This window comes from Nomascus leucogenys, chromosome 11, assembly GCF_006542625.1.
Source record: "Nomascus leucogenys isolate Asia chromosome 11, Asia_NLE_v1, whole genome shotgun sequence".
NCBI lineage: Eukaryota > Metazoa > Chordata > Mammalia > Primates > Hylobatidae > Nomascus > Nomascus leucogenys.
In genome coordinates this window covers 48,836-66,128 of record NC_044391.1, presented here as the reverse complement: position 1 = coordinate 66,128, position 17,293 = coordinate 48,836, and the positions used below count along the sequence as shown (strand labels likewise).

The 17,293-nt window shown below is 39.2% G+C and overlaps 1 protein-coding gene across 3 annotated transcripts in view; it reads left to right on the top strand.

The window, feature by feature from the left end:
* The window catches only part of GPCPD1 (glycerophosphocholine phosphodiesterase 1), a 67,730-nt gene that overhangs the window by 32,653 nt on the left and 17,784 nt on the right, over positions 1-17,293 (top strand). For all 3 annotated transcript variants that reach the window (XM_030821949.1, XM_030821948.1, XM_030821947.1), the window contains 8 exons: positions 506-737; positions 3,754-3,916; positions 4,192-4,324; positions 5,641-5,695; positions 9,426-9,518; positions 11,993-12,070; positions 12,786-12,825; positions 14,472-14,533. In XM_030821949.1, the coding sequence (XP_030677809.1) occupies positions 506-737; positions 3,754-3,916; positions 4,192-4,324; positions 5,641-5,695; positions 9,426-9,518; positions 11,993-12,070; positions 12,786-12,825; positions 14,472-14,533 (856 nt within the window). The remainder of the gene's footprint in view (positions 1-505; positions 738-3,753; positions 3,917-4,191; positions 4,325-5,640; positions 5,696-9,425; positions 9,519-11,992; positions 12,071-12,785; positions 12,826-14,471; positions 14,534-17,293) is intronic.

Genomic DNA, 17,293 nt, shown 5'->3' with positions numbered 1-17,293 from the left:
TCTGGCCGTGTCACCCAGGTAGCTGGGTAGCTGAGTAGCTGGGACTACAGGCACATGACACATGCCTGGATAATTTTTATATTTTTTGCAGATGGGGTTTCACCATGTTGCCTAGACTGGTCTCAGACTTCTGAGCTCAAGCAATCCTCCCGCCTCAGCTTCCCAAAGTTCTGGGATTACAGGTGGGAGCCACCGGCCCAGCTCTAGATTTATTTATTTATTTATTTTTAATGAAAGAATCAACAACCTTAGTAGGCATAATGGTCATTTATCCCATTTTAATACTTTGCAAAAATATTTGTAGATAATAACATCAGTATTTTATAAAACACACCTAATTCCTTAACCTGTAGTATGTGTAATCTTTGCATAATACATTATTTTTGTTATTTGAAGATTTAGCATATTTGGGGGCACTTTAAAATGTAGAATTTAGGCAACATTTGTATGAGTTTTTCTTTTCTGCCACTTCTTGCATCTCATTATTTTTTTTTTTATTACGTAGGGTGAAGCTGACACTAGAAGGCCTGGAGGAAGATGATGATGATAGGGTATCTCCCACTGTACTCCACAAAATGTCCAATAGCTTGGAGATATCCTTAATAAGTGACAATGAGTTCAAGTGCAGGCATTCACAGCCGGAGTGTGGTTATGGCTTACAGCCTGATCGTTGGACAGAGTACAGCATACAGACGATGGAACCAGATAACCTGGAACTAATCTTTGATTTTTTTGAAGTGAGTAGTTACTGCAGTGAGGGGATTGAGAAAGAATGCAGGGACAAGCTTATTTTAACGTTGGTTTTGATTTTTATTTTAATCTAATTTGTGTAAAGCTAACTTTTTGGAGGTGTGCTCCTCTGTATAGTTAAGCTTAAAAAACTTAGAGTTGTCATCTTCAAGTACTATTAAGAATATAATTAAGAGAACAGCAGTATTGATGTTTCAAATCAAGACCAGATGTCTTTGATGCCTGTCTGCTAAATAATCTAAATGTAAATGAATTGTATCCAAAGGAACCATCAGTGGTCAATAGAGACCAGGGCAGGCTTTGTACCTCTTGGCGGGCATCCCGATGTAACAAGTGTGATTGAGTTCTCACTATGATGGAAGCCTGTCATTTATTGAGGTACTTTATTAGGATTTGTTGATGGGACTGACTTGCAACTTGTAAATATGTAATGAAATTGTAAAGCTTGTGCCACATTATTGACAATCTGTGCTGCTAACTTTCTGGAGCTACGTATGATACTTACACTAGTGCTTGTAGATCACTGGCTGTTCATATTTCCCCAACACATAATACCTGGTACATCCCCTAAGGTCCTTACTGCTGTGGGCCTGGCTCGGTAGTGATATGTAGTGGTTTCCTTAACCTCCAGCTCCACCTCCACACCCATTTATACTAGATTAGAGTTTAAATCTTGGAGGGTAGGGAATATGTCTTCAACACCAGTAGCCCCCAGCCAGTTTCTTGAGAACAGAATTCAGGATGGATTTTAAAAAATCTAATCTTAAGCAGTAAGATCTGTGGGACTGTATTATAAAAGTATGAATTTTTGATGACTTCTTTCTTTCTTTTACTTTTTGAGACGGAGTCTCGGGGTTGCACAGGCTGGAGTGCAGTGGCGTGATCTCAGCTCACTGCAGGCTCTGCCCCCTGGGGTTCACGCCATTCTCTTGCCTCAGCCTCCAAAGTAGCTGGGACTACAGGCGCCTGCCACCTCGCTCGGCTAATTTTTTGTACTTTTAGTAGAGATGGGGTTTCACCGTATTAGCCAGGATGGTCTCGATCTCCTGACCTCGTGATCCGCCTGCCTCGGCCTCCCAGAGTGCTGGGATTACAGGCGTGAGCCACCGTGCCCGGCGTCTTTCTTTTTCTTTCCTTTTTTCTTTTCCTTTTTCTTTTCTTTTTTTTTTTTTTTTTCTGGAGAGAGGGTCTTGCTCTGTTGCGCAGGCTGGAGTATAGTGACATGATCATGGCTCACTGCAGCCTCAATCTCCTGGGCGCAAGTGATCCTTCTGCCTCAGCCTGTCAAGTAGCTGGGACTACAGGTGTGTACCACCACACCCAGCTAATTTAAAAAAAACTTTTTTGGCCAGGCGTGGTGGCTCATGCTTGTAATCCCAGCACTTTGGGAGGCTAAGGCAGGCAGATCACGAGGTCAAGAGTAAGAATAGAAAAATTAGCCAGGCGTGTTGGCACGTGACTATAATCCCAGCTACTTGAGAGGCTGAGGCAGGAGAATTGCTTGAACCCAGGAGGCCGGAGGTTGCAATGAGCCAAGATCACACCACTGCACTCCAGCCTGAGCAACAGAGCAAGACTCGTCTCAGAAAAAAAAAAACAAAAACTTTTTTTTTTTTTTTTTTTTGGTTGAGATGGGGTCTTTGTTGCCCAGGCTGGTCTTGAACTCCTGGGCTCAAGCCATCCTCCTGCCTCGGCCCCTCAAAGTGCTGGGATTGCAGGTGTGAGCCTCTGCTCCTGGCCTGAACATTTTCTTGTTGCTTCCTTTTAGTAAACCTACGTTTTAATAAATTATATCTTGAATGTCCTACCTTCCCTTTACTTTGTTTAGCATTTTTTTAATAGTGTTTTATTCATAGACTAGGCTGATAAAATATCCAGTGTAATCTCAAAGTGAGTATAGTATTTGGTTTCCTAGAGAGTTGCTATCCCTTGTGACACTTGTGTAGACACATTTTTAGAGAATATGTTAAAAATTCACTACAAATAGGGCCAGGCGCGGTGGCTCACGCCTGTAATCCCAGCACTTTGGGAGGCTGAGGCGGGTGGATCACCTAAGGTCAGGAGTTCGAGACCAGACTGACCAATATGGAGAAACCCCGTCTCTATTAGAAATACAAAATTAGCCGGGCGTGGTGGTGCATGCCTGTAATCTCAGCTACTTGAAAGGCTGAGGCACGAGAATCGCTTGAACTCGAGAGGCGGAGGTTGCGGTGAGCAGAGATCGTGCCATTGCATTCCAGTCGGGGCAACAAGAGTGAAACGCTATCTCAAAAAAAAAAAAATAATAATAATTCACTACAAATATATCTTAGTCTTACAACAACATAAAAGTGATTAGAAATTTTCGAGCAGTGCTTTAAATTTAAACTGAATGAGACTCTGTCTCAAAAAATATATATATTTTAAAATGTACAAAGAAAATGTATTTAATCATAGAGAAGCCATCAAGTCACTTGAATATAAATTTGATTGTATCTCTTTCTTATCAGTTCTACCCCAGAGATTCTCAGTTGACTTTAAGTGAGGTTTTTGATCTTTAAATTGAAAATATTGAATTTTTTTTTTTTTTGAGATGGAGTCTTGCTCTGTTGTCCAGGCTGGAGTGCAGTGGTATGATCTCGGCTCACCACAGCCTCCACCTCCCGGGTTCAAGCATTTCTCCTGCATCAGCCTCCCGAGTAGCTGGGACTACTGGCATGCACCACCATCCCCGGCTAATTTTTTGTATTTTTAGTAGAAACGGGGTTTCATTAGGTTAGCCAGGCTAGTCTCAAACTCCTGACCTCGTGATACGCCTGCGTCGGCCTCCCAAAGTGCTGGGATTACAGACGTGAGCCACTGACCCCGGCCGAAAATACTGAAGTTTTTATGAAAAAAAAAAATATATATATATACACATTTCATATATAGGGGATACATATGTGTGTGTGTGTGTGTATATATATGTATGTATGTAATATAGAAGTTTAAAAATTAAGATTATTTTAAATCTCATTTTTTCAGGAAGATCTCAGTGAGCACATAGTTCAGGGTGATGCCCTTCCTGGACATGTGGGTACAGCTTGTCTCTTATCATCCACCATTGCTGAGAGTGGAAAGAGTGCTGGAATTCTTACTCTTCCCATCATGAGCAGAAATTCCAGGAAAACAATAGGCAAAGTGAGAGGTAAGGTTGAAGGCGCTGCCAAATAACCCAAGGTTAAGTTAGAATTTTAATTAGTTTCAAATTAAGTATTTGATAATGATAAAGATGAAATTAATAACTTGCTCTAGTATCAATTTAAGGAGCATGTCTGTTACGTTTTGAATCTTGATTTTTTTTTTTTTCTGTTCGATAGAAACTGATAAAGCTGACTTGAGTGGTATTTAAATATAATTCAGCTCATAATGGACCTTTTAATCATTTTTATTTTTGTTCCTCCCTCTTTTTTCCTATGAAAGTTGACTATATAATTATTAAGCCATTACCAGGATACAGTTGTGACATGAAATCTTCATTTTCCAAGTATTGGAAGCCAAGAATACCATTGGATGTTGGCCATCGAGGTGCAGGAAACTCTACAACAACTGCCCAGTAAGTTGAATATTTGAGTAGGATTAGCATTTGGTGTAGCTCATGTTTGGTAGAGTTACACTGGTTTTCTCAGCAAAGGTCAGATGATGTTTTTATTGCTTACCAAGGGAATTTAATGTAATTTGGTAATTGGGGTTAGAGACCAACCTGAAGATTCTGGTCAGTTTTTGAATATATCTACTGAATTGATAAGGAGGAAGACATTGAAAGTAGAAAGGCAGGAACGAAAGCCTTGGTAGCATCAGTGTGTGTTTCTGTGGCGTGGTCCTTACTGTTGACGTGTTGCCCTCTCTGAGTCTGAGTTTGCGCATCTATAAAATGGAAGGGTTTGGAAAACATTATCCCAAGTCTAGAAAAGTGTGACTAAACTCAAGGAATATTAGTTAACTTAGACCTCAACCGAAAGATGCTCTCTCTTCTCAACAGACATTAGATTATAGCCTGGAATAGTTGTCTTCCCCTTCTTTTAATTTTAAGGTCTATAAAAAAAAAAAACTATTTAAGGAAGAAGCACCCTCACCCGCCTCTGCCTTTTTTATTTGTTTGTTTTTGAGACAGAGTCTCTGTCGTTCAGGCTGGAGTGCAGTGGCACATTCTTGGCTCGCTGCAGCCTCAATTTCCGGAGCTCAAGCCATTGTCCCACCTCAGTCTCCCCACTGTCTGGAACCACAGGCACGTGGTACCACGCCCAGCTATGTTTTTGGCATTTTTCTGTAGAGACGAGATCTCACCTTGTTGCCCAGGCCAGTCTTGAACTCCTGAGCTCAAGTGATCTGCCTGCCTCAGCCTCCCAAAGTGCTGGGGTTACAGGTGTGAGCCACCGCACCCAACCTCTCAGGCCCCATCTTAAACAGTACATTTTCCACCTTTCTGTTCTTATTAATAGAGTTTCCATACTTCTATCCTATACGTGTGTCAGTTGTTTCTCATTCCCCCACTGTCTGCCAGTATTAAGTCCTTTGGAGGCTGTATTGCAAGGAGCAGGTTTCTACGTGTCTGTTTCTTCTGCCATTGAAAAGGATTGTTTTTATTGATCACTTTGCATGTCTCCAAGAAAAGAGTCCATAGTACAGGGCAAGTGTATGTTGTGTTGGCTATGTCAGTATTCAGCTTGTAAATATCTATCATTGTTAGAGCTTGCATTTAAGGAATAAATTCCTAGTGACAGCCATAGTCATATTTTGGGGATGTCAAAATTGGCCTCAAAATACAGAATAAGTACTATTTCCCATTGTTGAAAGTACACTTTGCTTGTTTATTACATTTGTTTCTTTATCTTCTGTATAGTCTATGATAACTGTATTTCTTCTTTTCAGGCTGGCTAAAGTTCAAGAAAATACTATTGCTTCTTTAAGAAATGCTGCTAGTCATGTAAGTAACCTTTAAACAACTTTAGACTGCTGAGGTAGAGAAATGTGGATCAGGGAGTGTCCTCCAGTTTTTATTAATAGTTAGGGGAATATCTCTTGGCATTTATATTCAGATCCATGGTGAAGATTGGGATGAAGACAATAGAACTATAAGCATCTTTTCTTTTTTTTGAGACAGGGTCTTGTTCTGTTACCTGGGCCTGGAATGCAGTGGTGCGAACATGGCTTACTGCAGCCTCAACCTCCTGGGCTCAGGCAGTCCTCCAACCTCAGCCCCCATAGTAGTGGGACTAGAGGCATGTGCCACCATGCCTGGCTAATTTTTAAATTTTTTTTTTCTTTTGTAGATTCAGGGTCTCACTATGTTGCCTAGGCTGGTTTCAAACTCCTGGGCTCAAGCGATCCTCCCGCCTCAGCCTTCCCAAGTACTGGGATTATAGGCATCAGCCACTGTGCCGAACCAGCATCCTTTTTTGAGATAATAAATTTTGAGTAATCGAGACAAAAAAAAGTTCCCACTAAGCATTGGTTTTCACTACCTGAATAATGTGCTTATTCAGATACTCACTTTGGAAAAAATGCCTTTAGAAAGATTTGATGGGATGGGTGTGGTGGCTCACGCCTGTAATCCCAGTACTTTGGAAGGCCGAGATGGGCAGATCACCTGAGGTTGGAAGTTCAAGACCAGCCTGGCCAACATGGTGAAACCCAGCCTGTACTAAAAATACAAAAATTAACCTGGCGTGGTGGCCCGCGCCTGTAATCCCAGCTACTTGGGATACTGAGGCCGGAGAATTGCTTGAATCTGGGAGGTGGAGGTTGCTGTGAGCTGAGATCATGCCACTGTTTTCCAGCCTGGATGACAGAGTGAGACTCAGTCTCAAAAAAGAAAAAAAAGAAGGAAAGATTTGATGGTGATTTTATGTAACACTTGAAAGAAGTGTATCAGCTGAGTGTGGTGGCTCATACCTGTAGTCCCACCTGCTTGGGAGTCTGAGGCAGGAGCTTTGCTGGAGCCCAGGAGTTTGAGGCTACAGTGAGCTATGATCTGTCCAGTGCACTCCAGCCTGGGTGACAGAATGAGACTCTATCTCTTTAAAAAAAAAAAAAAAAAAAAAAAATCAGTTTCCACCCTTGCATACCAACTTGATTGTCTTCCTTAATTCCTTTTTTTTTTTTTAATCCAGTTATAAAGGATTAGAGTCTGTTTTTTAGCTGTTAGTATTTTCAGCAACTGCAATTTGGACATTTTTAATCAATAACCTGAGATTTTTCTCCCCTATTCCTCTGTACTTGTCTGGACCGCCTCACATTCCAAAGTGAAACTAGGGGAAAAATGGAGGAACGTCTCATTTTTAAATTTCCACTTTTTCCACAATGTACTCCATTATGCCCTCAACTTTGCCTTGTAAAAAATAGTTCGGGAAGTAAACTTGGTTAGTCAGTGTTTAGCTTTATGACTTATATGAACTAACATCTATTCTAAGGTGTACTTTTAAAATATTTTAACCTCTCGGAAATTGGAGTGGGTTTACAACTTAGCTTTGAGTCATAATTTAATCGGCAGCATATTTCCCCCTCTTAGTGGTATATAAAATAATGCATTTTAAAATTCATGACATCTTGAATTGATTATAATTTTAATGTTTAAAATATTAGTAGATTGTTTTATCTTTCTTTTGAAAATATGATATTACTGGGCTATAGTTTATAATTAATTTGGAGCCAGTTTTACTGTCATAGCTAGTCTAAACATCATTTCATTAGCTATAAACGTGATGGCTTGGTCACCCAGGCTGGAGTGCAGTGGCAGGATCATAGCTCACTGTAGCCTCAACCTCGTGGGCTCAAGTGATCCTCCTGCTTTGGCCTCTCAAGTAGCTGGGACCACAGGCATGTGTCATCACACCTGGCTAATTGTTGTATTTTTTGTAGAGACAGGATCTCACTATGTTGCTCAGACTGGTTTCGAACTTGTGGGCTCAAGCAATGTCCTCACTTGGCCTCCCTAAGTGTTAGGATTACAGGCACGAGCCATCATGCCGGTGTGATGACCCTGTTAATTTTTTTTTTTTTTTTTTTTTTGAGATGGAGTTTTGTTCTGTCACTCAGGCTGGAGTGCAGTGGCGTGATTTCGGCTCACTGCAACCTCCACCTCCTAGGTTCAAGCAATTCTTCTGTTTCAGCCTCCCGAGTAGCTGAGATTACAGGCGTGTGCCACCATGCCCAGCTAATTTTTGTAATTTTAGTAGAGATGGGGTTTCACCATGTTGGCCAGGCTGAACTTCTGACCTCAGGTGATCTGACTGCCTTAGCCTCCCAAAGTGCTGGCATTATAGGCGTGAGCCACTGCACCCCTCCAATAATTTTTAGATATGTGCTTTTTGAGAGAGGATTTAATTAAGCCTTTTTCTTCCATATTCTAATGAAATCCTTTATAACTGACAGGGATCACATTTTCAGATGTGTTATTTTAATTATTATTGGCTTATTATAATGTTAAATACATATCTATGAAGATGTTTCGGTCTGTTATTGGCTTATTACTTAAACCTCACAATGAATTTTGGGATTAAGTTTTGCCTTCTACTAAAATTATTTTCTATAAGGATTATGGTTGTCTAAAACCAAACAAATTAGAAAGCTACAACTTAAAATGTTTAATAGTTAGAACTACTTGGGAATGGTAGGGTTTGTCCTCGTTGGTAGAAAGGGTTTTGGTATTGTCTTGTTTAAAATAAGAGGTGCTAAGTTTCCCGCTTCAGAAGTCTGCAACGAAGTAGGCTTCCTCGCCAGACTCTTGAACTCCTTTGACTCTAGTCTGTGATCCATGTGTATTCCCAAGTTGAATTCTACCCCTTGACAACTTATAGCCAGTGTAAGGGATAGAAATGCACCCATCTTTTCAGTAAAGTAGTGTTACAGAATTTTCAAACCTTGCTTCCGTCGCAGCTGGCCTTCTTTCAGAAAAGGTACATATTTGCATGTCAGTTTATGACATACAGACTTTAACTGAATTAATTCATGGGGTGAGTGGATCTGCCTTTTTCTTTTTTTTTTTTTTCTTTAAATTAATTTCAGTCCTGCTCCTTCTATATGGATCTGCTTTTTAGAAATTTGGCTTTAACTATAATTCATGTCTTCCTCATTTGTTTGGCGTTCGTTAGGAAACCGGACATGAGCATCATCTTTTTCCTGTTTCTGTTTTCTCTGTCTGTTCATCAGCAGTTATGGCTTCCTCTTTCATTCAGTACTGACATTTTGCTGAGAAAGGCTGTACAGTGGACTGCTCAGGTGCCCTAAGGAGCCGAGCTAAGGCGCTTTGCAGCTTATTCCTTCCCTCACCAAATCTTTCATGTTAGCTGTGCAGCTAAGGTTTGCAGGGGCAGTGGGCAGCAATGTGAGGGATCCCTGAGCTCGGGGCTCTTGTTAGGTTCCTTTTCTGCCAATAGCAGTTGCAGAAGTGACAGCCCCAAAGGCTGTCTTACTGCCACTGTGGTGCCTCTGGGTGTTTTGAAGTGATTCTGTCTTTTTTTTTTTTTTTTTTTTTGCCAGGAAAAAGCAGCTGTGCTTTTGCAAAAGAGAAAAGCCATTGTTTAAGAGAATACATTTTAGAAAAAGTTTGTACAGGTCCATAATTTTATAGTGAACAAAAATTTCTTATGTTCTTGCAGTTTGAGATGTACTGTGTACCAGGCAATGTTTTTCAAATACTTGCTTCCTTCTGTCAGGGTGCAGCCTTTGTAGAATTTGATGTACACCTTTCAAAGGACTTTGTGCCCGTGGTATATCATGATCTTACCTGCTGTTTGACTATGAAGAAGGTACGTGGAAATTTCTTCATTTCAAACTCTTAATGTTAAGTAAAAGGTTTAAAAACTAGGAAGTTTTTTTATATTTTTAATTGCTTATTAAATAGAATTGGTTAATTCATTTTCTTGGTGAATTACTGCCAGTCCTTCCCTCTCAGGCTCTTGCAATATTGAGGCAGTGATGAGATGGGAATACTGACTACTAGGGCTCTATTGCTGAATGTACTTTATTATGTTACAGAAAAGGGACATTCCAGGTGGTTTCTGTAGCGGTCTGTCTGTGCTACTATATTGAGGCAAGAGAGGAAGATATCACAGTGTTTGTTTTCTAGGATTCCAGCTGTTTCTGCTTCAAGCTTCTTCAATTAATAAGGCTAGTGAGCCACAGTGAAAAATTCAAAAAGAGGTTTGGAGTTAGATGGTGGAGGGACTCAGTGAAGAGGTTTAGACTCAAGAGCTAGGGGGGTAGGAAATACTTTTTAGCTGAAAAGGGAAATGTTCAAGACTAATGTTTTGGTAGCTGATGAATAGGCAGCGCGAGCAGCAATGTGGGCTACAGGAAAGGTAAGCCTGAATTGGAGCAGGGACCAGAAGAATGGAGAAGAGGGCATAATGGGCGGGATCCAGAATGAGATTGAAAAATATATAGCTTTAAAAAAACTGTAATTGTTTTTGTACGAACATAATCATGATAATGATATAGTCCCTAAACATCAGTATACTATGTAACCAAGTGATTTCTCGGGGACTTAGACTCTAAAACTGCGTTGGGTATTAATTTCCAACCGAGTTGATTTAAAGTTAGTCTAGTTGGCTAACATCACTGTACCAGATACTGTCTGTTGTATTAAAGAGTGTGACAAGGACCCTGGCACCACCTGCTGGTGAATTTTAATCAGAGTTCCTAGGGGTTGGATTATTATGATGTATATATGATGTATAGGAAAGGACTCTTGTTTCTGTGAAATGGTATTAGGAGAAGGAAGGAAGAAAGGAAGGAAGGGGAGGGGAGGGGAGGAAGGGACGAAAGGAAGGAGGTGCATCTATTCAGATTACATGAGTAGAGTGACCAAACACATGGAACAGGTCGTTTTAGCCATGGAAGAACATAATGAAAAGATAAATGAGAAAGAGTGAAGTGATAAATGCCCTTATTAGCCAAGATTGCGATTCATTGATCTAGCTACAATTTATTTATTTATTTATTTGAGACTGAGTGTCGCTCTGCCGCCTAGGCTGGAGTGCAGTGGCGTGATCTTGGCTCAACCTCCACCTCCTGGGTTCAAGCAATTCTCCTGCCTCAGCCTCCTAAGTATCTAGGACTGCAGACTCCTAAGTAGCTGGACCACGCCCAGCTAATTTTTGTATTTTTTAGTAGAGATGGGGCTTCACCATGTTGGCCAGGCTGGTCTCAAACTCTTGACCTCAGGTGATCCGCCCACCCCAGCCTCCCAAAGTGCCGGGATTACAGACGTGAGCCACTGCACCCAGCCGAGCTACAATTTACTTAGGAAAATCAGTGAGAGTTCAAATATTACTAATGCCCCATTTTCACTAGGCTATATCTTGATCTGAAGTTGAACTTGAATGAGTTAATTGAGAAATGAAAGCAATGAACTTTTATATTGAATTTTGATGTTTAAGCTGGTGTTTTTCTTATAAAAACAATTCATGTTCATTAGAAAAAATATAAGTATTTCAGATTATGAAATGAGAAATAAATCTTTCCTGTTTTTCCTTGTTCTGTCTTACTCTTAATAGTTTCTTGTATATTCCAGAAAAACTTTATGCATGTACAGGTTCATACCAATGTACATGAATGAATATATATGTGATGGTTTTCAGTATATTTGTTGGACAGATGATTTATTGGTGACTCATTTACTGTAGAAGTGCCTTCAACAGAGTGACACTGATCATTTGATAGACATTAAAACCTAATACAGCAGATTTTCTTGTGGGGGAAACATGATAGCTCAGAGTGCTTAAGTGTTATGGTTTATAGCTAATCAGACAATTTTTTCATGACATTTGGTGTGTCTGCTGTTTTTAATCGAATGTTTAGAAGTCTTTGAAAACATTAGAAACTTACAGAAATAAATTTTATATAGTACTTTCATATTGATTTCTAGTCATGTACTATGGGTAAGTATCAAAGAAAATGTATAGACAGCATAACAGGAAGTAGGGGAGATGACTGACTTCTGGTTCTATCCTCAGTTGTCTTCAGCACTATACCTTTCTCCCAGCTGCATTTTCCTTCCAGGTATTCTACACTGCAATAAAAACGAAAGCGAGAATGTAAGGGCTGGGAGGTGGTGTTAGGTTAGAAGGGCTGTCCTGCGTGGGCTCAGTATGGCTACTAACAGTTATTCTCATTGTTGAGTAAATAGAGTTGCTAGGCCTGTCTAGTGTAAGCATTCAGTAATCATTTAGGGCTCACTTTTAATTTTCTTTATTTCTTTTTTTTTTTTTTTTTTTTTTAGAAATTTGATGCTGATCCAGTTGAATTATTTGAAATTCCAGTAAAAGAATTAACATTTGACCAACTCCAGTTGTTAAAGGTACTAATAATAACACGGAATGTAAATTATCCCTTAGCTTTAGGACTGTTGTACTTGCTTGTTACATGGTTATGTTCTCTTTGCACATGGGGATGACTGTTAACATTTAATGTGTAGAGTGTGTGTTTTGGTATTCTGTTCTGTTTGGGAGAAGGGTTCTGTATTGATCCAGCTGTCTTCTCCAACCATTTCCATGGACCCCACTGGTTTTTGTATTTATGAAGGAACGAACTAGACCATGAGTTTTTGTAGGCCATAGTGGCTAGCCCTTCTCATTCTTAATCTTTAGGTTGCTTCTGCTCTGCAGTAGCCCTTCTTCATATAATGGTCATTATTTTACAATAGGCCTTTTATGCAATAGTTGGTAAATATATGTTAATTTCCAATACCTTTGAATATTTTGTATCATGTAATTTTACATGGTACCTCTTCCTATCTCTATTAGGAACCTAAATAAATGCATGATTCCCTATTAACAGTTATCTAGTGAAGAATTTCTATATTCTTCCCTAATTGAGTATTTGATCATTATCTTAAATATGTGTATGCACATATAAAATATATATAGTGGCTAGTGCTTATTCTTATTAAACTGATAGTTCTACATTTTATAGGCTTTTTTATCTTGCTAGTTTTTCAAGATATAGTTCTGTTAACCATCTCTTCATAAGCTAAGGCCTCCTTTCTGATTTCATTTTGTTTGTTTGCTTTCTAGCTCACTCATGTGACTGCACTGAAATCTAAGGATCGGAAAGGTATGTACCAATATGGAAACACTGTTTTCCTTTTGTAGTTAGCATTAGTAGGATTTTAAAAATCATTTTAGCACATACTTGGTCATTTTTATGAGTATAATACTGGGCCTTCTAAATGTAATTTTCTAGTTCAGAAATTAATTTGCATTTGTTTTCTACTAAATATATATCATGTGTATAGTAACCATTGCATTGCTTTTCTTAGCTTGATGATCAAAGTATTAATACCTATCAATCTTTCCAAGATTCTTAACCATTACAAAGTAGAAAGTAAATCAACTATAGGATCTGGCTACAGGGTCAATCTGAACCAGCTCTTCATTTACCTGTTATGACCGTGGGCAAGCTTTGTCCTGCCTACCACATCCCTTTATAATTTCACTTCACTTTTCTACTCCCGTAGAAATTAATGGCTGTGCCATTCATATGAGGCTTATTGTATTCATTTTAAATCCTTTATTTTCAACTATGTCCTGCCTTTTCAACTAGAATGTTGGCCCCTCAGGGGTAGGAAAATGTTTTTATATTCCCAGAGACTGATGGTGCTGTATATATAGTAGGTGTACTACAGATACAGGTGTTTATCTGTAATTATGATAACCATACAGTTTTAATATCTGTATAAAGATTGTGAAGTGCTTAAGACCAAAGATTATCCCCACCCAGAGCATAAACATAACTATATATAGGCTTATAGATATTTTATGAGTCTTAGTAATAAAATGAATTTTACCTTTAGTTTATTCCACTGGAAAATTTTACATGATTTTATCTTTGAATTTGTAATACAGGTTTTGTGTGTGTGTTTTTAAGAAAAACTTGATATTTTAATTTTTTCCACTTTTGGAAAATAATTCTTTTTTTAGTCTATATTGATTAATTGATAATGATAACAAAAGCACAATAGTAGCTATATATTCTCTTAATTTGTAATTTCTGAGCTGTTCTGAGTATTTCAAATAGTAGTCTTAGCAAAATCACACAACTCTTAATTCTCTGGAGAAATAGCAAAATCACAGCTTGTGACTACTTTTTAAAGAGTAGTACTTTAGTACAAATTTTATAAGAAAGTAATCACTCTTGGGTCTACAGACTGGTGTCTATTAATCGTTGCAAACTGGTTTTCATGAAGGTTGCTTATTTAGAAAATGGGTTTTTGATGTTTAATACATACAAGAGCCTTTAAAAATACTGCATATAGGGGCTGGGCATGGTGGCCCACTCCTGTAATCCCAGCAGTTTTAGAGGCCTAGTTGGGAGAATTGCTTGAGGCCAGGAGTTCAAGATCAGCCTGAGCAACGTAGACCTCATTTCTACAAAAAAATTTTAAAAACGAGCTGGATGTGGTAGTGCATGTCTGTGGGCATAGCTACTCGGGAGTCTGAGGCTGCAGGATCAATGCTTGAGCCTGCTTGAGTTTGAGGCTACATTGAGCGATGATAATGCCACTGTGTTCCAGCCTAGATGACAGAGTGAGACCCTACCTCTATAAAAAAAAAAAAAAAAGGGATCTCAGAGTTACTTATGCTCTCGCGTTTGCTCCCACACGCACTCTCTTTCTTTCCCTGTTTTTTTTTGGCACTAAGGATTTAAGAAAGCCCTTAGTGGTATTTTATTTACTGAGATTTTGTATTTTAAAATTTCAGAATCTGTGGTCCAGGAGGAAAATTCCTTTTCAGAAAATCAGCCATTTCCTTCTCTTAAGATGGTAAGTTATTGAGGAAAACCAAGGCAAGGCTATCATTAACTTTATTATGTATGAATAATTTACTTTTGTTTCTTAAAATGATCCTAAAAAGGCTATGTTAAAGATAATGTTAATATGAATTTGTCATCATTGGTGCCTTTTAGAGAAGATACTGTCTGTGTGTGTGTGTGTGTGTGTGTGTGTGTGTGTGTGTGTGACAATCTCACTTTGTCACCCAGGCTGAGTGCAGTGGCGTGATCAGGGCTCACTGCAGGCTCAACTTCCTTGGCTCAGGCGATCCTCCCACCTCACTCAGTCTCTCAAGTAGCTGGGACTGCAGGTGTGCACCACCATGCCTAGCTAATTTTTTAATTTTTTTTGTAGAGATGGTCTCTCCTTGTTGCCCAGGCTGGTCTGAAGGGAATTCAAGCCCCTGGACTTACGCTGTCCCCCAGCCTCAGCCTCCCCAAGGGTTGAGAATACAGGCATGAGCCAACACACCCAGCCAACAAGATACATTCTTGTGTGGTATGCTTGTGCAACTTTTTTTCTTTCCCCAAGAGTAACTTCTGCTCAAATAAATAAAAATTCCCATCTCAGTATGTTAATTTGGTAAGAGTGGCAAATCCATGTATTTCTGTTTATAAATGGGAAGGAGAGGGCACAGGTATAGGAGTGAGAGAAAAGTGATGATGGGAGAGGCAGTTGTTTTTTTTTTAAACAATATTTTAAACTGTTCCTTAGTTTTGAGAGGAAAGTGAGTTCAACCAAAGAAAATAAGTGCCCCTCTTACTTAAGATGATATTGAAATTTCAGAAATTCACTCTGAAAAAATAGATCTTCACACAAAAACTAGCATGAAGACTTAAAAACTGGATACAATTTAATACAGGAACACCCTTGACAGCATCAGGAAAGCCCAGACAGATGCCGAGGAGATGCTGGCTCTGCTTTTGTTCCGCCGACTCCAGTTTCTAAATTCTGGTCTTTCTCATTGTCTTTTTCTGTTCATGTCAGGTATAGTAGATTTCTTAGGCAAAAATAGGTAATTTTAGTTTACTATTATGTGGAAATTCTTATTTGGAGAGTGGAGCTTATTAGCTTAATGGGTTTTATCTAGTATATTAGCTACTTGCTAAAACGTGTATGTAAATATATATATGATTTAGAAAGGAAAGAAGTGACTATAATGAAGATTTTGTTAAAATATTTAGGTATGTATTTCTTTAGGGGTTCATAAAACAATCTAAATCATTAAAATTTCAGTGGTTAAAGGTAAATTAAGTATTGATTATTCTGTAATTAAGTAGTATTAGCATCTGCAAAAAGGGTGCTAAAAGAGAGCCCCTACAATGAACATTATCCTAGTGCATTTAAAACATCATTTTTGGCCAGTCATGGTGGCTCATTCCTGTAATCCCAGCACTTTGGGAGGCCGGGGCAGGCAGACGATTTAAGCCCAGGAGGTTGAGGCTGCAGTGAGCTGTGATTGTGCCACTGCACTCCAGCCTGGGCAACAGAGAGAGATCCTGTCTCAAAAATAAATAAATAAATAAAATATAATTTGTATAACTTTTAAGGTACTTATGAAGCCCATCTAAATAAGATAATTTCTTCTAATTCAATTTTCTAAAATCATTTGTTGTTTAGAAATCTCATGATTCCCAGGAAAAAAAATTTAAATTTTAATACAGGTTTGACAACCTTTTAGTCAAATAAGTTAAAACACGCACACAAACGCATTTACTCACTTTGCCATTATAATTCAATCACAAAGAAATTTTGGCCAGGCGTGGTGACTTACGCTTGTAATCCTAGCACTTTGGGAGGCCAAGGCAGGTGGATCATGAGGTCAGGGGATCAAGATCATCCTGGCTAACATGTGAAACCCCGTCTCTACTAAAAATACAAAACATTAGCCAGGCGTGGTGGTGGGTGCCTGTAGTCCCAGCTACTTGGGAGGCTGAGGCAGGAGAATGGCGTGAACTCGGGAGGCAGAGCTTGCAGTGATCCGAGATCACGCCACTGCACTCCAGCCTGGATGACAGAGCGAGATTCCGTCTCAAAAAAAAAAAAAAAAAAAAAAAGAAATTTTAATGCCAAAATAATACCAAATATAAATCTCATTATATAGACACTTTTCTGGCAAATTCGCCTTTTAGCAATCTCAACACTAATATATTGTCCTAGTCTTTCTCATTTTGCATTAGTCCAGCAAAAATGTGACAGATGTGTTAAATAAGTCTTTAGATATAGGAGAAAATAAAAAAAGTCCCACACAAAATTGAATACAAACTGTTTTAGATGCTATACTTTACATGCAGCTGGTTAAGAGTAGACCCAGAGCTAGATGCCAGGTCACCAGACTCCTGGGCTGTGTTCTTACCACTGTATTATTCTGTTTGTATGCATTTATTTGCTGTTAAAAAATTCAATACCATATATGCTACACATGTTCTTTGATACCTAAAATTTTGAAGTATCTAAAATAATCTGCCGGGCACAGTGGCTCACGCCTGTAATCCCAGCACTTCAGGAGGCCAAGGCAGGTGGATCTCCTGAGGTCAGGAGTTTCAGACCGGCCTAGTCAACATGGTGAAACCCATCTCTACTAAAATACAAAAAGTTAGCCAGGTGTGGTGGCAGGCACCTGTAATCCCAGCTACTCGGGCCCTGAGGCAGGAGAATTGCTTGAACCCCGGAAGAGGAGGTTGCAGTGAACCGAGATTGTGCCACTGTGCTCCAGCCTGGGTTACAGAGTGAGACTATGCCTCAAAAATA